Source organism: Ambystoma mexicanum, chromosome 8 (genome assembly GCF_040938575.1).
Source record: "Ambystoma mexicanum isolate Mex_15411 chromosome 8, UKY_AmexF1_1, whole genome shotgun sequence".
Lineage (NCBI taxonomy): Eukaryota > Metazoa > Chordata > Amphibia > Caudata > Ambystomatidae > Ambystoma > Ambystoma mexicanum.
Window position 1 is genome coordinate 1,464,676,641 of NC_090929.1, and position 26,003 is coordinate 1,464,702,643.

Consider the following 26,003-nt stretch of genomic DNA (forward strand, 5'->3'; position numbering starts at 1 on the left):
CCACCGGACCTTCTCGAGGATCGACCTCCTCCTAACCTCCCCCCAAACTCTGGCTTTCGTCAAAGAGGTGTCCATCGGCACAAGAGCCCTATCTGACCATACCCCAGTGATCCTGGAGATCTCGGCACAGAACCCTAAACCCGACAGCCCACGCAGATGGACTTTATATGACCCTATCCTCAATGATATGGCAACAAGGGACAAGATCGCGAAATCTATCCGGAACTTCTTTGAGTAAAACCCAGCTTCCGACACCTCTGTGGCGAACAACTGGGACGCTATGAAAGCAGTAATCAGAGGCACCCTGATCACCCAAGGAGCGGCCTACCATAGGATCAGGCGACAGACCCGGATAGCCTTGGAGGAAGAACTGGGGGCCGCAGAGGAAGCCCATTAGAAAAAAGGCTGGTCCCCTAGGACACAGAGAGCCATGCATACAGTCAGGAAGAAATTGTAAGCCCACTATGCGGAACAAACCGCCTTACTCATGGCCAAGGACAAACAATCGTACTACGCAAAGAACAATAAGGCTAATAAAATCCTGCTGGCCAAACTAAGACGAACCAATATGATCGCAGGCCTGCGTGATCCCAAAGGAGTTGTCCAATATTCGGAACCCAAAAAACAACAACTAGCGGTGGACCACCTCACCAAGGTCATGACGGCCACCCCATGGAGCCAATCGCAACAAATGGAATACCTGCCCAAGGATGCACTGCCTCGACTTCCCGACACAACAAGAGAGGAGCTGGAGGCGCCCATCACAACGGAAGAGATTGGGGATGCCATTAAGTCACTCAAAGCACGAGCCCCGGGCCCAGACGGATTCTCGGCCAGGTTCTATAAATTATTTAGACCCAGCTGGTTCCCCCCCTGGTAACACTCTTCAACTCCTTCAGGGAAACAGGATCGGTAACCCCCTCGATGCAGGAAACGACCACCATCCTCCTGCCCAAACCTGGGAAAGACCCGAGGGATCTGGCCTCATACTGGCCGATTGCACTATTGAACATTGACACAAACCTATACTCTAAAATTCTGGCGAACCGGCTGGGTCGCGTCTTACCAGAGATCATTCAACCAGACCAGGCAGGTTTCATTCTACACCGGGCGGCAGGCGATAACATCCGAGAACTCTAAACCTGGTGGACCTTGCTATCCGGAACTCCCAGAAACTGGTCTTAATGGCCCTAGATGCGACCAAGGCATTCGACAGGGTGGGTTGGACATTTATGAAATACACCTTGGGGGCCTTCGGCTTTGGGACAGCATTCCAAACAATGGTCCTGGCTAACTATAAAGGCCCAAAGACTCTCCTGAGGATCAACGGACATAACTCAGCCCCAATCCCCCTGACCAGCGGGACTAGACAGGGCTGCCCACTGTCGCCACTGCTCTTCGTTCTGACCATGGAGCCCTTCGCCCAAAGAATTAGGCAAAACAACCAGATCAAAGGTCCGCAGGTCGGCCCTTCGCAACATAAAATCGCTCTATATGCCGATGACGTCTTACTCGTGCTCTCAGGATCCAGCTCATCCCTGCGACATGCACTAGAAGAAATAGCCAGCTATGGAGAGGTATCTGGCTTTTCAGTAAACTTTGCCAAATCAGTGGCCCTAAGCATCGGCCTCACCCCAGGGGAACAGGAACCACTGGCTAAGATGTGCCCAATCACGTGGGAAAAAAGGGCGATTCCCCTACCTTGGGGTCTATATCCCAGCAGACCTTCTCCTGGCAACCAGACACACTCTAAATTCCTGGGATTGGGCACTGAAACGAAAGGGGGTTCCGAGAGGACTGAGCTCACAATCCCCGATCTTTCATAACCAAGCTTTTTAGCCCGGAGCGAACGCCCGCAATTTCCAAAATTGGATAAACGGCGGCCTTGAAACCATAGACCAGCTGTACGTGGGAGAGGCACCCCTCACATTTGAGCAATGTAAAGAAAAGTTCCAACTCCAGGAAAGGGACAGATACACTTATATCCAACTGCGTCACTGGTGTGCACACACCCAAACTGCAGGCGGCAACGCGTCCTCCCACCGTCCTGGAATTAACACTCAGTGACCTTCCGGCCCGTGGGATTGTATCCACCCTCTATAAGCGATTTTTGGGCGACTTCCTGAGCACCAGAATGTGCTGCATGGCCCAATGGGAAGCAAACCTGGGTCACCCGATAGAAGACCAGACCTGGGTACACATCTGGACCCGGACGCACGCCTCATCCACCTGCATCACCAACAGGGAAAGTGCATACAAAATCATGCTACGGTGGTATTACCTGCCTCTGAGACTTCATCACACGAACCCCCACGTCGACTACTCCTGCTGGAGAGGGTGCGGCCACCCAGGCTCCTTTTTCCACATGTGGTGGACTTGTCCAAAAATCCAGCAATTCTGGAAGGCATGCCTGGGGACCATCGCACAAATCACCGGGTCAGCGATCCTGCTAAAACCAGAGCCTGTCCTGTTGGGAGTGCCAATCCCCACGATCTACCCACGTGCCGGAAATAGAGCAAAACTGCTGACCCAATGCCAACTAGCCGGGAAAACGGTGCTGGCCCGCGCCTTGAAATCCCCAGAAGGCCCATCATGGCCCAGTGGTGGACGAAGCTCTGGGACATACTGATTGCGGAAAAGGTAACGGCGGCAAAGGCAGGAGCTCTCCACAGATTCCAGAACATTTGGGCCCCAGTATTGGAATACGACCAGCGATTCCCGGCCCTGACCTATAAACCCATTAACGCATGCTGGACCCTGAGGGACAAAGAAAACCCCGAAAGGGACACATAGGTGGTGGGGCGCGAGGCAGACGGCTTTAGAAGAAGGAATCCGGACCTGGGAGCTGGGGGGAGGAGGGGAAGAGAGTAAGAAAGTGATTGGGGGTTAACATGTTTAAATGATTGCACAAGTGGTTATGTAATTGTCATCCTGCCTTGATTTAAAATAAACAAAGTTAAAAAAAATAATAATATTTATACAGAAATAAACAGTACGATTAAATGAGGTGGTTAGTTACTTGGATGCTTCGGTACATCAACACTTCCTAGTCGCAGTCCTTATTTTAGGAGGCGAGTCCTCACCCGGTAGATATGTCACCCCTAAATAATGTGTTTGCTCTTCTGATTTTTGTTTTCTTTTAAACCAAAACACCTCTTCGAAGGGATTGTGTCCTCTGACGTATTCCTCATCTTAGATCTATATCCTTCCAGCTCTGCTGGCCTCGGAAAATTTTTTCTCCAGAGGGCGCTGCGCGTCGACGTCCCTCGAGTCGATGTCCTTCGACAGCCGCCGTATCGACGCTCGACGTCATCCTGCATATAAAGGACGCGCAGCGTCAGTTGCTCAGTTCCGTTTTTCCGCGCTACTCGGTGCCTCGGAATACCGTTGCTCAGTTCTTAGTCAGATAATCCTATTTACCTCGAGTTATTCGATCCGTACTCGATGGCCTCCTCGTCGGAACCGACAACTCCTCGATCCGGCTTCAAAAAATGTCGAGATTGTGGGAAAAAGATGTTGTTGACCGATCCTCACAGAAATTGTCTGTGGTGCTTGGGAGCCGAACACCATTGTTCGGAGTGCGAGGACTGTATGTCCATGACAGCTAAGGCCCTGAAGGAGCGTAGGGGGAAGCTGGAGAAAGGTAAGACTTTTAAAGCTTCTTCTTCGTCGACGAAGTCGAGACATTCGTCTCCTCGTCACCATTCGCGCTCCAGGTCTCGGAGTGGGTCTCATCACTCCTCGAGATCGAAGCACTCGAAGAGGAGACGTCGAAGATCCCCTTCTCCGTCTTCCTCTTCCTCTGTTTCGCCAAAAAGAATCCCTTGCCCCACGAAACATAGTTCCCGGGCTGAATGGGAGGAATTCAGAAAAAATATGATGAGCGTCTTCGAGAAAGCGGCCTCGACCCCTCGAAGACTGCCGAGAGCGATGCTCTGGTCGAAAGACCCGAAGGTCAAAAACGCCGCGAGTCGCAGTACCCGGCAAAAGAAACCTCTCGAGCGCGTCTCGAACCCTCGAGTAGGACTATGACCTCCAAACCTTCCTCGAAGGTTCGGTCCACGCCGTCGACGAAGGTTCCGTCGACGTCGATGTCGTCGACGCCGTTGTCGAAGGGACCTTCGACACACGGGTCTGTCGACTCGACACCGGCGTCGACGCCGAGAAAAGTCACGGTGACCACACATCCAGTGACGATCCCCAGGCCCTCGACGTCGATGGCGTCGATATTGTCGAGTAGAATTCCAATTCTGTCGAGGTCCTCGAGGCCTCCACCTCTGTTTTCGACGCCACGCTCGAAGCCGTCGGCGTCGACGACATCGATGTTTTCGAGGCCAATAATGACAAGTTCGGCACCCTCTGCCTTGGAAATGGGATTTACTCCCTTTATGAGTTCAGAACAATTGAGAACTATATCCTCAATTTTAGAAGAGGGTGATTTGTCTGAACAAGACACATTTGAGTTACAGGGACCTGTAACCCCAGTTAGAGAGGAATTTTCCTCTGAAGAGCGCAGATTAAAGGATCTTCATGATTCTTTACATGAGGCAAGTGGGTTAGACACTTCCCCTGAGGTGGATTTTGATAAGCCAGACCAGGGGGAGCATGCTGAAACCCCCTACAGAGCCTTAATGGCCAGGATTACAGAGTTCATGGGGTGGTCTACACCTTCACAATCTTTCCAGCAAGATGACCTCACGGATATTCTTGACAAAGGCCCACAAGAGGATCCAGTGGTGCCCTTTCATAAAGCTCTTCAGAGAAAGATCATGACAAACTGGGAAACCCCAGATGTAATACCAGCAGTAAATAAAAAACTGTCTGCAAAGTACAGGGTATCTTCCACAGACCCAGAGTTATTGTCTAAACATCCATCCCCAGAAAGTCTGGTGGTACAAGCAGCATCCTCTACCGATGTCAAGACGGCTTATCCTACAGTCCCACAGGACAGGGACGATAAAAAATATGATGCTATGGCAAAGAAAGTCTTTTCTGCATGTAGCATGGCGTTAAAGTCTGTTAATGCTACTTGCACCCTTGCTAGGTTCAGCCATACACTTTGGGAGTGTGCTTCTACAGCGGCTGACTGCATCCCGGAGGGAGAAGAAAGGGATGCGTTCCTGAATATTATACAGGACGGTAAAGACGCTATGTGCGAATCCCTCCAGACGGGCATTGATTCGGCTGACAGTATCAGCAGAGCAATGGCGGCAAGTACATCAACCAGGAGGTTCGCTTGGTTGAGAAAGTCGGGTTTTGCCAGGCTCTTGAACATACCTTTTGATGGCTCTTCTTTGTTCGGGAAAAAGGCGGATGACAGTTTAGAGAAACTGCAAACTTCAAAAGCAGCAGCAAAATCCCTAGGAGCTGCAATCCGTCAGACTCCTTTTCGTCCCACAGGAACCTCTGCGAGGGGCAAGTCCTTTCGCTTCTACTCCGCATTCGAAAGAGGACGACCGGCTCAAAGGGGTCAAAGAAGAACTACCCGAGGTGGACGGGGTAGATATTCAAAAGCCGCAGCAACAGCAGGTGCCTCTTTACCATCGGCATCTGCATCAGCCGCCCCAAAACCACTCTGAGGACTCCCCTCACAGGACACCTGTAGGAGGCAGGTTGACTCAACATCTGACGGTATGGCAGGCTATCACGTCAGATGCTTGGGCATTGGAAACAGTCGCCCAAGGTTACTGCCTGCCTTTCCTACGTATAGCTCAGAGTCATCCACCGGGGATCAGCTCTCAGAAATCTCCAGATCCGCTCCTCTTGCAGGAAATTTTGGACCTGCTAGAGAAAGGTGCCATAGAACCGGTACCTGTAGCGGAGAGGAACAAGGGCTGGTACTCCCCTTACTTTCTCATTCCGAAGAAAGACGGAGGACTGAGACCCATCTTGGACTTGCGAGAATTGAACAAATTCCTCAGGAAAGACAAATTCAAGGTGGTCACTCTTTCTCAGATCCTCCAGGCCCTTCAGTTTCAGGACTGGTTGGTATCTCTGGACCTTCAGGACGCTTATTTCCATGTGCCTATCCATCTCAAACACAGGAAATACCTGAGGTTCGCAATTGGCAACTCTCACTATCAATTTCGAGTACTGCCATTTGGGCTGACCTCCGCCCCGAGGGTCTTCACCAAGTTAATGTCGGTAGTGGATGCAAGTCTAAGGAGGGAAGGGATTCACGTCTACCCCTACCTGGACGATTGGCTGATCAGGGCTGTTTCTCCGGAGCAAGCTCAGATGCAGCTAAATCACGTGTGCTACTCCCTTCACAAACTGGGCTTCTCCCTCAACTTAAAGAAGTCTCAAATGATACCATCGCAGAGACTCCAGTTCATAGGAGCGATCCTGGATACTTCCCTGGGAAAAGCCTCGCCACCAGAGGTGAGGGCTCAAGATATTCTACAGATGGTTACCAAGTTCCAACATGCCCAACGTCTCCCAGCCTTCGACTTTTTGAGGTTGCTAGGCCTCATGGCATCCTGCATTTTCCTTGTGCCAGAGGCTCGCCTGAGAATGAGATCCCTCCAGTGGGCACTGAGGACTCAGTGGTCACAATTCTCAGGGAGAATGACGGATCTTCTTCAGGTTCCCGGCAGGGTGGCTCGAGACCTTCAGTGGTGGGCCTGTCAGGAGAACATTCTGAAAGGAGAACAGTTTTGGCAACCCTGGCCGGAGATAACAGTAGTCACGGATGCCTCACTCACGGGGTGGGGAGCCCACGCCAACGACTTGACCATCAGCGGTCGTTGGTCTCCATCGGAGTCCAGACTACACATCAACCTGTTAGAGCTGAGAGCCATCAGACTTGCGTTGAAGGCTTTCCTGCCAGCTGTACAAGGGAAGAACGTCCTGATAATGACGGACAACACGGTAGCCATGCATTACCTCAACAAAAGAGGAGGCGTAGGATCACTACCCCTGTGCAGAGAGGCGATGCAGCTCTGGTTTTGGGCAATCCAAGAAGGAATCTCTCTATCGGCAGTTCACCTAGCCGGAGAGAAGAACTTGACAGCGGACGCTCTGAGCAGGCAGAACAGTCTCCCACGAGTGGGAGCTAGCTCAGGAAGTCCTTCAAGAGATCTTCGCCCTTTGGGGAACCCCTCAGGTAGATCTGTTCGCCACCAGCCTAAACAGGAAATGCGACCTGTTCTGCTCAAGGGAATTTCCTCCGAGAGGAGCTCTGGGAGACGCGTTCATAGTGGACTGGGAGTTTCCGCTTCTGTACGCGTTCCCACCGGTCCCTGTCATTCCTCAAATTATCAGGAGGTTGAGAAGATTCCGGCGAACCATGATCCTAATTGCCCCGGATTGGGCCAGGAGAAAGTGGTACCCGGACCTTCTAGACTTGTCCATCTGCCCTCCAATTCGACTTCCACTCAGAGAGAACCTACTCTCACAGAAGGGAGGTCAGGTTCTCCATCCAGACATCAAAACCCTCAACCTTCACGCTTGGCTTCTGAACGGCTGAGGTACAAGGATTGGGACCTCCCTGATGATGTTATGGAGGTGTTGCTTTCGGCAAGGAGGCCAGCAACAAAGTCTTTATACCGCTGCCGTTGGAACAGATTTTGCAGCTGGTGTAGAGAACAGAATATCGACTCATTTTCATGTGGTACACCAATGGTTTTGTCCTTCCTACTATATTTGGCAAATTCAGGCCTTCAAGTTGGCACCATTAAGGGCTATCTCGCAGCGCTATCCATCTTTAAGCGCACTGCGGAAGAACCATCCTATTTCAAATTACCCTTGGTAATACAGTTTCTAAAGGGGTTAACCAATGTTTATCCCCCAAGACCATTCCAAGTTCCCCTATGGGATTTAAACTTAGTACTAACTTTCCTAATGGGTACACCTTTCGAACCTCTCCATTCTTGTTCGTTAAGATTCCTTACCCTTAAGACTGTTTTATTAATAGCACTTACATCTGCTAGAAGGGTGAGTGAATTACAAGCTCTTTCTTGTAAACCCCCTCATACAATCTTTCACAAAGACAAAGTTGTCCTGCAAGTGAAGCCTAATTTCCTCCCAAAGGTAGTTTCTGAATTCCATATCTCTCAGAAGATTACCCTACCATCTTTCTATCCTCCTCCTCACCCGGGGAAAGAGGAAGAGAGGTTACACAGACTAGACCCTAGGAGGGTTTTAAGTTTTTACATTAGTAGACTAGCCAGGATAAGACAGGCAGACCAGCTGTTTGTAGGTTACGCAGGTCACAAGCTGGGGTTACCAATAACTAAGCTGACCATTTCCAGATGGATCATTCTAGCCATTCTGGAATGTTATAAACTGGCAGGGAAAGAGCCCCCTCAAAACCTTAGGGCTCATTCGACCAGAGGTATTGCAGCTTCATCGGCCCTCAAAAGAGGCGTGCCGATTAAAGACATATGTGCGGCCGCTACATGGTCGTCTGTCCATACCTTTACACGTTTTTACAATATGGATTCCTCCTCTAGTCAAGAGACTAGGTTTGGAAGGGCTGTACTGCATTCTATTCATAAATAGAAGACAGCGTGAAGTCAGTACTCCCTCCTCCGAATATAGAATACTGCTATGGGAGCCTATCTAAGATGAGGAATACGTCGGAGGACACAATCCCTTCGAAGAACAAGTTACTTCTTACCTTGTAACGTTCTTTCGACGGGATGTTCCTCCGACGTATTCCTCATCAACCCTCCCATCCATCCCCGCAGTTCTACTTCCCTTGTTGTTGCAGCTTACGCTCCTTCAGGGTGATTAGTTTAGTCCAGACAGTAATACTGTGGGCTACAAAACGGAACTGAGCAACGGACGCTGCGCGTGGCCTTTATAGGCAGGATGACGTCGAGCGTCGATACGGCGGCTGTCGAAGAACATCGACTCGAGGGACGTCGACGCGCAGCGCCCTCTGGAGAAAAAATTTTCCGAGGCCAGCAGAGCTGGAAGGATATATATCTAAGATGAGGAATACGTCGGAGGAACATCCCGTCGAAAGAACGTTACAAGGTAAGAAGTAACTTGTTCTTCTCAGTTAGGTGTTAAAACACCTCTGAATCACAAAGACTTCCTCTTCGATTGCCAAGTGGATGAATATCGCACTGGGTCTCACTGGAAGACCTCTCAAGGAATGTGATGAGGGCCTTGGACTGCCAGTAAGGAAAATTACCAGTACGTAATAGTACCTCAACGCCCTTCTTCTTCGTCACAGACCTTAGGTGTACCAAGCCAGTGCTTTAGTGCTCTGCGCTACGACTCAAACACACGGATGCAGGTTTTGCAACAGCCTTTGTTTTTCAGAGCCATATTACTAACCACAAGTAATGCAGTAATCTAATAACCTCTATAAATGCACATTGTCGCTTGAGTAGTGGGGGAAACAAGCAAGCACTACAGGGGCACTTAAGGCCACTGCCTGGAACTTTGAGAGAGCCACAAGACACTGACATCCTCCTCTGTAACAAAGAGGCATATGAGAAAAAAAGTGTCAGTCCTTAGTAAGTGTCCAACAAAAACATCATAATAGGGTAAACCTATGGACAATACAGTGCAAAGGCTCAAACACATTCACCCACTTCTATAGACATTGGCCTGCTGCAACTGCTACAAATGAGAACACCTCGAAGACAACATGCAGAGATGAAAGAGCAGCCACTGAAAACCAAAGAGGCAGGATAGACAGCAGGGAAGTTGGCCTTGATTGCCAGTCTAAAAGAAAAGGAAAAGGAACTGATTTGCTAACCATTTGAAGTTTGAAAAAATCAAGAGACTTCTGAAACTGAAAGAAGACGATGAGCAATCTACTGCATCAATCTGGGCATGAAAATGGCCCCTAGTTCCCATAATCTGCAAACGGAAGAGTGAGCAGTCCGTAGACTAAAGGGAATGGAGGACTAAACATTAATCCAATGCCCTGGGGGCTCTGAAACAGAATAGGTAGAGGTGTATTGAGGACTCGATCCATGAGGAAAAGGTATAGAGGAACACAACTGCCGGGTAGCAGTGGACTACGGTCACCCATACATGGTAGGGCCACATTGGATCCCGCTGAGAATCATTTTCACTCATACATGCACCATTTTGAGGAGCATCCTCAAAATCGCAACTGTTCTGGAAAAGAATGGTCAGAAGCATAATGAGTCAATCACTCAAGCATAGGCATTCTTAAACCCAGTAATAGTGGCACCCTTTACACCATGAAATACAGCACCACACACGATGTCCAACCAGGTAGGGTGTCTTTGGAGAGGTGACCGAAATCCACAAAAGGTTTGCCTCCCGAGGAAGCACGCGAAACACAATAAAATAAATTGCAACTCTATTAGTCGGTCACTGACAGGTTTATTCTTACCCATTTTGCAAGCAGATTATGCTCAGTAAATCCCTGGGGATAGAAGAAATGCAAAACTGAAATGGAACTTAAGCAGAGAATGCCACAGACCAACAGAGATAGGCTTACTTGTTGTTAACTGGAACTCAGTCTTGTTTTACATTTTTTTTAAAAGGTACCATTTGCAAATGAAATATCAACAAAAGTTACTTAACAGGGATTAAAACCCCAAAAAGCCAGTTGTATAAGTCCAGATCATGCTGAATGTCTGAACCTATCCACAATATTTTGTTTTTATAATTGGAGATGGTAGGAATAAAGGAGATAGGAATAAATGAGGTTTGATCACCGGCTTTACCAAATGAAGACAAGGGTCAAGTGATAAGACACCAGCAGGGCTACCCAGCGATCAGACCAAGAAAATACAACCCACTACGGAAAAAGACTTAAGTGTACATGTTTTTGAGAAAGACGAGAGTTTTATTTTGTATACAAAAGAAAAAGGTGAAAGGGATAAGTCCTCTGCCACAGAGCTTTCTGACGTCTTCCATGCAGGATTCAAGTTATAAACGCACAAATCGTCACCTAATGATGTAATCAATATATACAGTGTTAATCCCGCACCCTCATTGGCTGCCGCCTATGTACATGCTAATGATTACATATAGCCCATTCTCCAATTGGTTCCGTTGTCTTCTTGCTCATCTTCATCACACGTGGGTAGTGTCCTCGTCCATCATGAAATGCTGTAACGCAATTGGTTAACATCAATTGGCACCACCCTACCTTTTATCCTGACCACATAACATGCACCTGGTTAGAAGTGTGAACTCAGTGGGACTCTTCGAGGTCCTGTAGAAGTGACTGAATCCAATGTTTTCGAGGAAGAAGTAATATATGTGGGGGTGAGGTAAGGGATATTAATAAAAACATGGATTCGGTCAAATCACCCAGATCCTTCGAGGTCAGCTTGTTCACTGCAGAAAAAGCAGCCTTTTTCTCATACCAGACACGCTGGCGCCTCCATCATGCCCCTTCCACTGTATGGGCATCATTCTGTGCTCTCCTTGGCACAAAGGTAGATCATGTCCTCTGTTTTGATCTTTATCAGTTCCCTCTCCCCAAGAGTAAAGTTAGTGTCCCACTAATCAATCCAGTTCACAAAGGATTTAGAGCCCATTTCCCTGAATATCTGGTAGTTCAAATAGAGTGACCATCATTCTGGGGGGTGCTAGTGTCTTAAATCTTGGTTCATATTTTGGCACCCCAAGACCTCTACCTTCGCTCTCAGGAGTACGTCCTTGGTACTAGGCCGCAGCCCTTCACGTCTTCACATTCCTACCCAATTAGTTCAGAGACCTATCTGATGTGGGGGCATATGTGGTATCAGGTAATGTTATCCCCACCAATAATATCGCCATATAAATGGTCGTGGGGTAAGGCCATAGGCGATATTATTAGTGGGGCTAATTTATGGGGTTATTAGGACCGGGGGATGAGGGGGTGTGACCCGCTCCATTAAAAAAATTATTGGGGTTGCAGGGGTGCCCCCCGCAGGTTCCATGGCTTAATATTGCCGCAAAAATATGGCAATATTTTTGTATGGCGATATTTTTGCAGGGCTATTAACAAATGGAACCCCATATATGTGCTTTTGCCGTGGCTGGAAATCGGGATGCAATTATGAGACGAGAAGTCGGGCCTTATTCTGTGTCGTCTAGGAGAGCATGGCTTGTGAGGATTCGGGCCTACTCGTAAATGCAGTGTTAATTCGTGCTATGTAGTGCGTATATAAGCATACTATATCCTACATAACATTGCTGATTAACATTCCCCTTTGTGGTTTCCCACTCCCAGCAATTATCCCTACCCATGACACCCTGCCCCCGTAAACCCCTCTACTCTGTCCCGTGTTCATTTCCATATTCTAATATATTTTTCACAATCTAAATCATCTAGCAGGGGCAGTGGTCTGGACATGCATCCCAACACTAGTGTCCCTTCTTGTGTCTGAAATTGTGACGAAACCTCCAGAACACGACTGGTCCAATTACAAAACATTGCTTATCCTTTTAGGTGAAGGATTATGGCTTTAACTACGCCGAATACCATGCAAAGTGAAAAGGAGCACGTAGTCAGAAACCTTGTTGGTAAAATACTTCTTTTTTTGTGAAAGGAAACAGATTGGTTAATATTACCCCCACCGCCTTACAATTTTTCCGATTCACAATGACAGAGCAAAGATTGTCTTGAGAAATATGCCCATGAACTGAAAAAACAAATAAAAAATGTACTTGTCTTTTTCTCCATATTTACCTTATTGGATAATACAGCCTTGATTTCTCGTATCAGTTGCATTATTTGGTAGACAATTAAAGCCAAACCTTGGGCGATTAATAAGGTTCCAAGGATCACAACACCACAGTCAGTGTGGGAAAGCCGGCATGAACATCCAAAACATTTTACTTATCACACAAAAATGAGTAGTTGAAATAGTCGTAATTGCACACCATGCAACACTGATGTAACTTGCGTGGAGCGTGCTCTTGGTATTTACAGGTCTAGTTTTTCTGCAGTTCTGTAACACAGCAGGTTAGCAGAGAGTGCTAGAAGCACACACATCTGTATTAGAGAAAGGTTGCAATGCGTAGTACAGCCAGCATTCAAACCTGACCTGTATGTTTAACACAGATATTACTAACAATGGTTCACCCCTCCCCCCGAGTTGCAGCCTCTGTCCTTCACAGCTGACACATTTTCCAGCAATAAATGTGTGCTTACACGCCAAAGTGCATGAACGGCCAAATATCATCTTATGCTGCAACCATTTCTTTAAAATTGTATTTGTTTTCCCCTTGTGCTGAACCAAATTCAAAGTACAAAGATCTAAGTTCGGTTGTATTTGTGGATTGAACTCTGAGCCTTGCGTTTGAGCCCAATGCTGCCCGCATTGTTCTACACAGGTTCCCCCAAACAGCAAATAATTACGTATAGAAGAATTTCATCCAATTATTTGTGATGAAGGGTTTCACTGGAAGCCAATCCTCTACTAAGCATACACCAGTGCATCACATTATCATTTTCCTTTTTCCTTTTTAAACCTTCATAGATTGAATCAGGCATTATTTTTGTTATGGGCAAACTGATTTGGGTAAGAAGGAAAGGATACCAGTACCAGCGGCCACAGCCCTTCTTGCCGGTGCTGCTAGGAAGCAGATCCTCATTCATGATGCTCTGAGGAGTACCTATAACCAGCTCCACCATGCTTTTCGTTTTTTTATTGAAGATGTACTTGTTATGTGTTTTACAAATTTAACCTCAAAATAAAATTTCGTTTTCTAACAGACGATGTTTACATTCAGATCCTTAGTGGCAACAAGGTAATTGGTGATATCTGTAATTTTGATACACCTGTGCAAAAAGATGATTAAATCTTAAATTAATTACTAACAGATCTGGAACCAAATGTCGTGTATGTTTATGACTCCAACCTGAGCTGTACCACATTGGGGCCCCCCTACTTGTTTGAGAGTCCACCATGTAATCTGCATTCCCCTGGGCGGGCTCTGAAGAAACACAGGTACCACTGACTAGGCACGGCAGGGACTTTTGGGAGTGGCGAGAAAAAGGCGATACAGCTCACACAGTTGGTTCAACCAAGCCCCTTCTTCGGGCTGTTCTAATAGAACAGCAGCTTGAGGTATACATGAAATCAACATCATAGGCCCAAAAAGGTCTGAAAAAATACTTTCAGCAACATTGAAATCTTCCGTTATATTGTCAATAAGATGCTCAAAATAACAGGTTTGCCCAAGGTGCACCATGATCTTTTTTCTTTTGATAAGCTCACGAGAACCAGTTTAAACAGCAGTACCTGCCTTCTGACCAATGAAATAAAATAACATTATTTCTGACCTTAATTTGTTAAGGGTCACCCATGTGTGAGAGAATATTGCGCCCAAAGGACCAGGGAATATCCTTAAAAGGGAAGATGGTACTGTTGATCGTTTAACACTACTTACCTATATCATGCTGGTGATGGGGTACATCTGACTTGCCTCCAGTTGAGAAAGCCAAAACTGTTAAAACCTTGGTGAGTCAGAGGTGTCTTCATAGCCAACATAAGTGATTGTTTTTTTTTTTATGGGAAGAGCAAAGATTGTGTAGGCTTATGATGCACCGGTCTCCTTGGTGAGTACTCCCCTCTTAGACTAAGGACTGTGACGAGAAAGACAGATGGGGTGCTAATGCACATTATCTGTGCACTGTTAGACAGCAGTTACTGAAGTACCAAGTGCTATACAAATTCATACAGATTCATTTGTTATTATTACTAAGATGTGAGCATCTCATAATGATCTAGGTGTGTCAGGCCACGATTAATGCTCCCACCGTTTGCATTAAGTCACACATAACGTGTTATTAGATTTTTTAAAATTGTTGTCACACCTTTTCTCTGAATATGTGAGATCTCAAGACTCTGGTTTTCTATTTTGTTACTGCAGGCTGGTCCCTTGGAAAGTATGGAGCTTGGGGGAATCATCAAGGCCTTTCCTAAAGTTAAGCGGAAGCAAGAAAGTCTGCAAAAGGTCGATCAGCAGAAGAAGCTAAAAGAGGAAGATGTTGTCAAAGGTGATATGTTTTGTTTTTATCTGAGTTTATCTGTATTAGATGCTAGGATACACTGATGTGGTTCTTCTACGCCCCTAGGCACCCTATAACTAGACATGCTTTTCGTTTGGGCAGCCTTTTTTGCAATGTGTTTGACAGTCTGTATCTCACTCCCAACATCTTTTTCTCTTTCTGATCACCCACTCGCGTGTCTCTTTTCCTTTGCTTCTTTCTTCCTCTTCTGTTTCATTTCTCTCTTACATTATCTCTGTCTTTTTTCGCATATAACTGTTTCCCTTTCACGTTTCCCTATCTCTCACTTCTCTGTCTCCTTATCTGTGACTTTTGTGTTTCTCTTAGTCTCTCACTCACTCTTACTCTGTCTGCCACTTCCTTGATCCCCTCTTGTCTGTGGGAGCACCTCTACTGAGCATGAACACGGCTTAATAACTTGTTCTCTGGGACGGTTCCCGCTAGGGTGGTTCTACAAGCATGTTTTAGCTTATGGTACCTTACAAAGAAGAGAATTATCCATTTGCATATCAGTCTCGTTCCACCTATAATTACACTGCTGCACCAAAATGCTAGCCATTTATCCTCTGAACTAGACCAGACACGTTTTCTGCCCTTTTGGGTGTCATCGGTGAGCCGTGGTGCTGAGTCTCTCTTGGTACAGAGAACAATTCGTGTTTGGATCACCCTTCAAACTTTGTGTGAAACAACAATCACTTCAAATGTTGGGAGCTGCTCTACTGAGAGTGAACACTAACCTGTTATATGGGAAGGTTCCTATTCAGGATGGACTCCAACCATGTTTTAGCTGATTGTACCTTTCACAGAGAGCTATCTTTCAGTTTGCATATCGGTTTTGTTCCGCCTGTAAGGATAGTCATGCACTGGAAGTTCAGACCCTCTTGAGCGGGTACCTTCCAAAGGTACAGGCTAATCTGTAGCTAATCTTCCTTTTTCTCAGTCTCTCACTCTTCTCTCGATACAACATCTCCCTTTCCCCCCTCCATCTCTCTTTATCTGCTCTTTGTCTGTCTCACTCTCGAAGGGAAGCCACGCAGGCCCTCCGGTTCTTCCGTTTCTAAAGCTCTCTTCTCCAGGTGACTCTGTCGCTGCTGAAGTGATGACATGGGCGCACTGCTGACTCTGGAAAAGAAAGAGAAGGCCTGCACTGTCTTCTGAAGATATGCAGCGAAGCAAGTTGGTACTACAGACAGGCACTTGGGGAGGGGGCAGAACGGGCCCCTCTCAACTGCCACATCCCCTGCTGGGGTTGGACTGGCTCTGCTTCCAACCTGGTAGGCCTCCCATCCCAGGCTGAGAGGGGTTCCTATCCTCTTGAGATAAGATTTGATTGCTGTCGTCATATTGGGAATAAAGAAAGTATACGTTTCAACAGAAATACCTGTTTTTCAAGTTAAGATGGATTTCTACTGAGCGGCACGCCATGCGGCTGTGTTTGCTGTGAGCTCCGTAGCCAGGCGCTCAAATCACGATCCACCTATGCAATAAACCAGGACTTCTTGCCCAATTTCCACCCCTGGAGCATGCCTTGAGGTGCGGTGCTGGTGGGGAGCGAGCTGAGACTCTGGATGCTCCGTGGGAGCCGACATCTCTCCCTGGAAAAGTTTCACGCGGCTGACGAGAAAATGGCGGCACCAGCCGACACTAACTTCAGCATTGCGATGTGCCCCGGCGGCCGGCGGGACGCCTAGCCAAACCCGGGACGCCCCAGCTCTGCTGTTCCCCTCAAGTGCAGTGGAGGGAGAGGAGGAACGGCTTGGCGTCCCCCGATGTGCCACTGCGGGGTCGCGTAGCATGCAGCGCGAACGCCAGAGCTCCCGCCGCCTGGAGGAGAGGAATAGGAGGCGGGGTGGAGCTCCGATTGGGGCACTTGGTGAAGTTCGGCTGCTTCCCTGGCGGTGCTGCCCTTGACTCCGGCACCCCTGGTGCCTGCCCTGAGCCCCTGCGCGACCTGCTCCTGAGGAGTCCTGGCGCTGGACCCCGAGCGGGAGTGTTAGTCGGTGGGACCCCGTGGAGCTGCTATGTCCTTCGGCCAGCGATCAAGTGCCTTCGCGGTAGTCTTGAGGTTAGTGAACCCAGGGCCCCTGGGGGTTCGCCTCGCTCTTGCTGCACAACCGCATTCTTCCGAGGCCCCGGGGTGCTGTGGCGGCGGTGGGTGTGGGCCCTGAATTCCCCCGGCTTTCAGGAGATTGTCATCTGCCGGAGCTGAGATATCAGCACCCGCCATAGAGGAGCTGCGGGGGAGAAGGAGAGAAAGAGGAAAGAGGAAGGAGTGAGAGATAAGGGAAAACAGAACCCCAGGCAAAACAAAGAGGAAAGTGAAAGGAGGGAGAAAAAGAGGAGCAAAGGAGGAAGGGAAAAGAAAGAGAGAGTAGTTGAGAAAGAGAGCAGGGAGATATAGGAGCAAAGGAGGGCAAGACTGAGCCCACTGTCGCCCACAACCCAAGCTGTGGAACCACCCCAGTCCTGGCTGGTGGAAGCTCGCCCTCCCTCCCTGGAGCTGACACGAACATTGGTGCTGAGATCACAGGTGCAACCAACTGGCGAACCCACTGGCAATGCCTAAAACAGCTGTAAAGCGGAAAACACAGGGGATCCAAACTTTCCTGGCACTGCAGCCAACACCTTCGCCAAGCGCACGCACTGTTATAGCAGACATACATTCACCTCTTCCCCGGGACAAGACCTGAACATGGCGTTCTCCAGAGAGGACTTTGAAGTAATGATGAGGTCCTTTAATTAAAACTTCCAAGGACTCTCTGGCCCGGTCGCTGGCAGACCTGACAGCACATTTTGGTGGCTAGAGTCAGCGAGCTGGAAAATGTAACATGTGAGCACACACATGATGCCATATTTCTAGTCGAAAAGTGAAGACCATCGTGGAACAACTAGAGGACATCTGGGCGAAGCAAGCGGACCTCTGAAATAGGTCAAGGAGAAACAGTGTGCGACTTCGCGGTATCCCCCGGCAGGTCCCAGACCAAGATTTGGCTGACTACGTAGATGCGCTGTTTAGATCCATCCTGGACATGTCCTCATCTGAAGATCTGTTGTTAGATAGAACCCATTGAGTTTACTCCTCGAGTCAGCTCAAAAGAAACCTTCTGCCAGATGTCCTCACACATGTGCACTTCTTTCGACAGAAGGAAAAGATCATGTCAGCTGCCAGGAACTCGGCCTCAGTGCAATTCCGGGGGGCGACGATTCAGCTCTTTCAGGATCTTTCTCCATACACCCTGGCTAGTAGAAGGCGGCTACACATTGTGACGGCCTAGCTGAGATCTAAACAGATCCGATATCGCTGGGGCTACCCATGCAAGCTACTTTTTGACATCCAGAACCAACACTATATGATCTCATCAGAGGAGGAAGCCAGGGCCTTGATGACTGAGACCTCTAGACAAATTCCTCAGACTCTCACAACCAAGATCTGACTGAGCCGACCTTCAGCCCCACGCCAAAAGATAAGAGGAGAAAACCCAACGGATGGCGCCATCTAGAACCAACCTCCCAGCAGGAAACGAGAACCATGGTAGGAGCTGAAGAGCCGGACGCACCGGAGGGAGATAATCTTTCGAAGGGCTGAGCTAGAGAATGACCTGAACAAAAGTTGCTTATCTTGCAGATAAATGGGCTTTGTTGGTTGTTCTTTTTCCTTATATACACTAGACCTGGTGTACTCCCCTGGTCGCAAGCCCCTCGAGATGAATGATTTGGGGGGCTCTGGTCTACACTTCTGCTTCCATCTTTCATTTTGGTTCGGCCGCCCCCACTCGGCAGGGCACGCCGGCTCTCTGTAACTCATGAAGGCTAGATCCGGGGTGACTAAGGGCTGCTGAAGTTCATTTCACTTAGCGGATTTGGGCGCCGGAGCGGATTGCGCCCAAAATGTTTACGGGTTGGCCAAAATTAACTTGGGAATCAAGGATGGTTAGATTTGCAAGGATGTTGTTTATCCCAACCTGCTATAATTGTTTCTTTGTGTTATATATGTTTTTTGTTTCCTTTGCTTACTTTCCCCCCTTACGGTCCTGATAAACCTGAATCTCGACCCCACACCCCACGCAATACCCATATCCAACGCCACATTGGCAGATTTTGCGGGAGGTCTCCCTCGGACCCCCTCCGTCGGTTTGCACTTACAAAGGGTTGTAATGGGAACGAATGATTGCTTCCATACGGGGCACGGAGGTCGGACCGAGCCTGAGATGGCGGCGCCGAATGTTACTTGTGTTACTCTCAATGTGCAAGGCCTAAACTCCCCCCTAAAGCGTAATGCATTGTTTGCAACCCTTTAGGCAACACTCTTATTCCTTCAGGAAACTCATTTATGCCCTGCTGATGAGCCTCGCTTTAATAATAAGCTGTACCCCATGAAATTCTTTGCTTCCAGCGGTCTTAAAAAACAAGGCGTCGCCATCTTGGTTCACAAAGGTACTCCGTTTAAGACATTGGATGTGATCCGAGACGAGGAGGGGCAGTTCCTGCTATTGGTAGCCATACTAGACGGGCGCAAAATCACGTTGGTCTCAATATATGCCCCGAATGCCAAACAAGACATATTTTTCGCAAAATTATCTAAAGCTCTATTTGACCATGCAGAGGGAGAAATACTCCTGGGGGGAGATTTCAATGCTGTAATAAATCCTCTGGTAGATAAAACCTTACCCCCAACGGCCGCCGATAAGAGCAACTTCGGAGCCCATACCACGCTGCTGCGGGAGCATTCCCTCATTGAGATCTGGCATTATTGCCACCAAAATGAGCAAGACTACACTTACTTCTCGGCAGTACATGGGGGATTCTTCAGTTTAGATATGTTCCTCATTTCTGACTCACTAACCCCCTTGGTGAAAGAGATAGAGATCCTCCCGGAGGCGCTCTCAGATCATGCACCGGTGAGGCTAATGATCTCCCCATTCCGGGTGACCCCCACCTCGAAAGCCCCCCTGGAGGCTGAATGACTTCTTAGTAGAAGATCCATTGATCCGTACCCATATAAGGGAGACTTTGGAATTATACTACAAGGAGAACGATACAGGCGACATGGCCCGGGGGACACTATGGGATGCAGGTAAAGCAGTTATTAGGGGGCATTTGATTGAGCAGGCAGCACAGAGAGGGAAAGCTAGGAAACTATTGCAAATGCAGCTAGAGAAGGAAGCCTGCAGGCTTGAGGAGATACATAAAACAAAGGGCTTGCGACGCTCCTTGAGAGACTTGCGGGTGGCTAAGAGGGCGCTTGAAGCACACCACCTGGGAAAGGCGGCCTACTCCATGATGCTCACCAAGCAATATTTTTATTCGAGGGGGAACAAAGCTAATATACTACTAGCGGCTAAATTAAAAAAGCAAAATAGACAAAACAGGATAGATACCTTGCGAGATGAGGTGGGCAGGTGTGTCCATACAGAAGAGGGCAAACTCCAGATCATTGAGAAATGTTTCACAGAACAAGTCTCCCCCATTTGGCAAACTCACAAGATGCCAAAGATTTTATAGTAAGAGCAAACCTCCCACAACTTCCACAGGCCTTGCGAAAGCCCTTGGAAGATCTGATAACCACACAGGAAGTCGAACTGGCTATCAAAGCTCTCCCCTTGGGTAAGGCCCTTGGCCCAGATGGCTTTACAAATATATTTTATAAAACTATTTCTTCTGAGCCTACGCTCCACCTTACAGAACTATTTAATTACTTATGCGAAACAGGTTCTGTCACACAATCAATGGCTGCGTCCTCCATGACCCTAATCCTAAAGCCTTGGAAGGACCCTACGGAATGTACTTCGTACCGCCCTATAGCATTGCTGAACACTGATGCAAAATCATTTAGCAGAATTATAGCCCGGCGCCTAGGGGAGATCATGCCATCCCTCGTAGATAGAGATCAGACTAGGTTCATCCTGGGTCGCTTGGCACATGATAACATCCGCAGGGCAATAAACTTGATCTCCCTTGCCCCTACAATCCCTGGCCCTTTGTCTCTCCTGTCCTTAGACGCCCATAGGGCATTTGATAGTATGTCCTGGGACTACTTAAAATTGGTGTTGAATGGCTTTGGATTTGGTCTGAAATTCTCTAAACTAATCCTGTCCAACTTCCAGATCCCTTCCACCCAAATCCGAATGAACTCGCAATGACGGCCCAAATTCCCTTGGGAAAAGGAACCAGACAAGGTTGCCCCCTGTCCCCATTAGTATTCGCGTTAGCAATGGAACCCCTAGCCCAGCACATCCGCCTCCACCTGACGATTAAGGGATTCAAGGTAGGGAAACAAAGTCATAAAGTCGCGTTATATGCGGATGACGTCCTCTGCTTCCTGAGAGAGGCCCGGACCTCCATCCCTCCCCTTATGGACTTCCTTGCCCAATTTGCAATGATCTCAGGATTCTCAATAAACATGGCCAGGTCAATGGGACCAAACCTATCAGAAACCTCTGACACCCTGAATTCCCTACAGGATATGTATCCCCTCAATTGGAACAGCACAACTATCACATATCTTGGAATACACTTAACCCCGACCTTTGCGGTTCTGCTGAAAGCCAACGTCCCCACTCTATTAAAAGAAGCCAAAGAATCCTTACGGAAGTGGTCACTTCAAGAAATATCTTGGTTGGGACGTGTCAGCGCTATTAAAATGGTCCTTCTCCGTAGGCTTTTATATACATTCAGGGCGCTTCCCATCTTAATCCCGGATCGAGACCTTTTAGACCTTCAGAAAGAAATAGGCCGCTTTGTCTGGCAGCACAAAACCCTGCGCATCCAACGCAAACTCCTAACTCGGGGGAGACTGATGGGTGGATTGGGACTTCCCTCGGTCGCTAGATATTATCGCGCTGCCCAGTTAGCGGCCATTCTGAGCTGGTCCCATCCAACAGAACCGCCTAAATGGCAGGACATCGAGCAGCACTCCACTCAGATACCCCTGGGACATCTGCCCTTTATCTCGCGGGAGGCGCGTACCTATAGAGGATTCCTCCTTCCCTCCACAAAAACTGCACTTCGCTCCTGGGATAGAGGCTGTGCGCAGAAAGGGTTTTTGCCGGGCCTGGGCCCACTGTCTTCCATAACGCAGAACCCGGCCTTAACTCCTGGGCTTCAACCCAACTCATACCTCCTATGGTCAAGGGAGTATCCCCTGAGGCTGGGTGAACTCTACATAGACAACTCCCCTCTGACATTTGCCCAATGTAAAGAGGAATTCAGTCTCCCAGAAACTGAGAGGTTTAGCTATATTCATCTTAGCCACTGGATAACTAACCCAAATGTCAAGGGGGTAGCTACTAGGTCCCCTACAGGATTAGAGCTAACGGTGGTGGAGGCCAACATACCGGCAGGGTAACCACGTCTTACCGCTTCTTAGAAGAGGATTCAGTGGATGAGAAACTGCCCTATGGGCTAGCATGGGAGAGGGAACTGGGGACAGACGTTGCCCAGGAGTCCTGGCAGAGGATCTGGGGTAGAGCTCATAAATCGTCTAGGCGTATGACAGTAAGAGAATGCGCACTTAAAATATGTTTTCGCTGGTACTTTTCCCCGCAAAAATTACTTGCTATCAATCCTGACTACCCCGATACTTGCTGGCATGGATGCAGAGGGAGAGGGGACCTGGGCCATCTATGGTGGCACTGCCTGGCCATCCAGTCTTTCTGGCTTGAAGTTAGATGTAGGATTAAGGACATCTGTGGAGTTCTCCTCCACATGGACCTGCTTATAATGCTGCTGGAAGATACTCCGGAGGATGGGACCTACCCGCAGTCGGGTCCTAGAGCGGAGCTGATAACTCACTTGCTCATGGCAGCCCGTCTTACCCGACCCAGGTTCTGGAAAGACACAGAGGGCCCCCACATAGCCTACTGGTGGGTAAAGATCTGGGAGCTACTTGGTATGGAGAAGCTAACGGCCACAATAGAAGGCAAGACATCCAGGTTCTCTAGAATCTGGGGCCCATAGCTGGAACACGTTGCTGAGAAGGAGCACATGTTTTTTCAACCAAAACTGCTTAAAAAATATCTTCTGGAACCATGACAAACTTTAGCCAGGCACATGCAACACTGTACACGCGCAACTCTGACCTAACGTAGCTTCGATAGAAGTTAAAACTGTGGTTTGCACTTATGGGTATTGTGGACCTTTTTTTTTTTCATTTCTCCTGGTAGTTTTCAAGTTATGTTCAGTTAACCCTTCCTTTATGAGCGTTATAATGATGAAGTTATATAGAGCGGATGAATTGTAACAATGAAAATGAAATGTCGAAGCGTTGATTATCTGTTATCGCTACTATTTTACTTCTTTGTTAGCTTACTTGATGAATTTCATGTTTATACGATATTTCAATAAAAATATTTTGACAAGAAGAGGGATTTTTACTTCCCTAATAAATACCTCTGTTGACAGCAAGAGATCCTTATTTTACTCCCTGAAAATTCTGTTTACCACCAACATTCAAATGTAGGTAGTAAAACACTCCTGTTTCAAAATCATATCTGTAGAGGCCTGTGTCCTGAGTGGCCACAACTTGAGCACTTTGTTCGCATTAATTCCTCTCTCGGATATATATATATATATATAGAGAGTTTCCTGTTTTCACTGTTTAGTTCTTTGTACCTCCAGTGTTTTTTTTTCCCAGTGTTTTCAAAACATTTCCGCATCTGTGTTTATCAGTGTTTTCCTGTTTCCCCCTTAAAAAAATCACAGATAACTTTATTTTCCAGTGTAAACACGCAAAAATGCTTTTATTGTTTAATTGCGTGCATAAGTATGTTAATGTTAAAGGATATTTGTACCGCGTGCTATCACCACTGGAGTGGTCCCCTGGCGTGCTGGCGGATCTGAAAAGGAAAAGCGAATAGGGGTTGAAGTTAGTGGTAACGAGCAGGATAAGTGCAAGAGAGCAGTGATGTGCTGTTTGCAGCTTCAGTTCGGTTAACATGGTTACTGACTGGTAAAGCACCAACAAGCTCAGTGAACGATTGTGTGCTATTGTGCAAAGCTATGTGTGGTTTGTTTTGTTGTTGCAGTGTCGTGAAGTTTTTGCGGTTTGTTGTGCTGGTTAGAGTTTTCGAGGAGTATGCAGAGGGGTGACATTGTTAGTGGGTTGGTTATTGGCCGCGCTATCTAGCAGTGATAAGTGCTGAATTTCCATGTTCTTTCTAGTCGTGGCCCGTCAATATCTTTGCATTTCTATCTAGATCCGGCAGTGGATAATATTCACAATCCTGCCTATATATGATGCATGCCAATATTCATTATTATATCCAGATGTGGCACTGATCTACCTTCAAACCTATCTTGATGCGTATCAAGCTAGCTTTCACAAATCTATCTAGATGTGGCATTGTCAATATTCCCAATGCAGTCTAGATGTGGCAATGGCTAATATTCTATCTGTATGTGGCACTGGCCGACACCCATGATCCTCTCTAAATATGATGCAGGCTAATGTTCACAGTTCTATCTGAGTGTGGCACTTGTTAACATTCACGATTTTATCCAAGTGTGGTACTTGCTAACCTTGCAATCCTATATAAATGCGCTGCAGGATAATGTTCACAATCCTAACTAAATGTGGTATTTGCTATCCTTCACAATTCTGTCTGGGTCCAGAGCAGGCTAACGTTCACAATTCTATCTAAAAGTAGTACTTGCTAACATTTAAATTCTATCTAAGTATGCTACTTGCTAATGTTCATGTAGTGGGTAAGGTTGTTGGGTAGAATTGGGCATGTATGCCAATCCTCCCTGTATTCATGGGGTTATTGCTCGAGTTCTATTCCACCCAGCGTCGTCTCTTGTTGTAGGAGTTTCCCTTAGTCTGTTCTGGGTGTTGTCTGTGCCATCATATATTCTGTCAATCTGTTGTTTGTGTTTTCTGTTTGATTGTTTAGTTGTTTCAGTTTGGTTCCGGGGTGTTGACGAGCCAGTTTTTTAGAAGTTTTGGAAATTTTAGGTCGTCTTTGGTGTTTCTTATTTCTTTCGGGATGTTGTTCCAGGTTTTTGCGCCCGGTGGGAGAAAGATGAGCCCCCTAGTTTTTCCTTGACGTGTGGTTTTGGTTCCAGGCGGATTTCATTGCTTGATCTGAGCAGCTCGTTGGTTTGTACCTTACTTTCTTTTGTAGGAATTCAGCGCCCTGTCCGCTGAATTTTTCCTACTCACTAGTGTAAAATCTCTCAGAGCAAGATGTTATGAACACTTTCCGGAGAATAAAGATGAAAGTGTTAATCCAGCAATATCTAACCTTTCTAGAAGTCAAAATGATTGTAGTCAATCATGCAATACTTTTTCAGGGACTTTTTGTCCATCTGTGCTCACCTTTTAAACCCAGTACTCTGTAGTGAAATATTCCCTGTAAAACAGAATGCCAATACGAGACGAGTGCTTGTTTCTTCGAGTAAGCATCTGCTGTGGGAACATGACAACCTGGGTGAAATTCTGGCAGTCAAATTCTTGAGCAAGCTTGCCAACCTCAAAAAAATAAAACAAGGGGCTGTGTCCACCCTCGGAAAAAAAGGTTTTGTCCACCCACCCACATGTATCCTTCACTTGTGCCCTGTAAAGCAGCCACAATCAAGGAAAAATAACTGCACCAGTCTTCAGGATTGCAACCTCTCTTGCCACATTCTGGGCCAATATTCATAACTCACTTGCCCTCTCATCATTTCCCCTCCTCACCCGCATGTCTGGCTTTCAACAATAAGTAATATAAAGATAACTTGAAAAATGCAAATACCATAGTAACATACTCGCTCAAATGTATAAATCCTTATAGAACTATGTTATGCAAAAAGTGTACAATTGTGGCATTATTCCCCTCCACCCCCCATCTTGACTGGAAGACTATACATACCAGAATGCAATTCAGCAAAAGGCAAAAAATGTCCTTTGGGTTTTGAAAGGTTTATAACAAAATGTAATGCGTGAAAGGGTTACCTGTTTGTGTTTCAGTGTTTGCCAAATGCAGGGTTCATCTATGTTGAAATTAAAATATTACATTCTACCAAAGATACATGATTTTTGGTGTTTAATATGAACACCTGAAAATAATGTAGTTAG

General features: G+C 47.3%; 1 protein-coding gene across 6 annotated transcripts in view; it reads left to right on the top strand.

Annotated features, from left to right (window-relative positions):
* Nucleotides 1-26,003, top strand: part of POLL (DNA polymerase lambda) — an 810,864-nt gene that overhangs the window by 110,614 nt on the left and 674,247 nt on the right. For all 6 annotated transcript variants that reach the window (XM_069611635.1, XM_069611636.1, XM_069611632.1 and 3 more), the window contains exon 2: nucleotides 14,809-14,935. In XM_069611635.1, coding sequence (XP_069467736.1) covers nucleotides 14,827-14,935 — 109 coding nt within the window. In that variant the 5' untranslated portion in view covers nucleotides 14,809-14,826. The remainder of the gene's footprint in view (nucleotides 1-14,808; nucleotides 14,936-26,003) is intronic.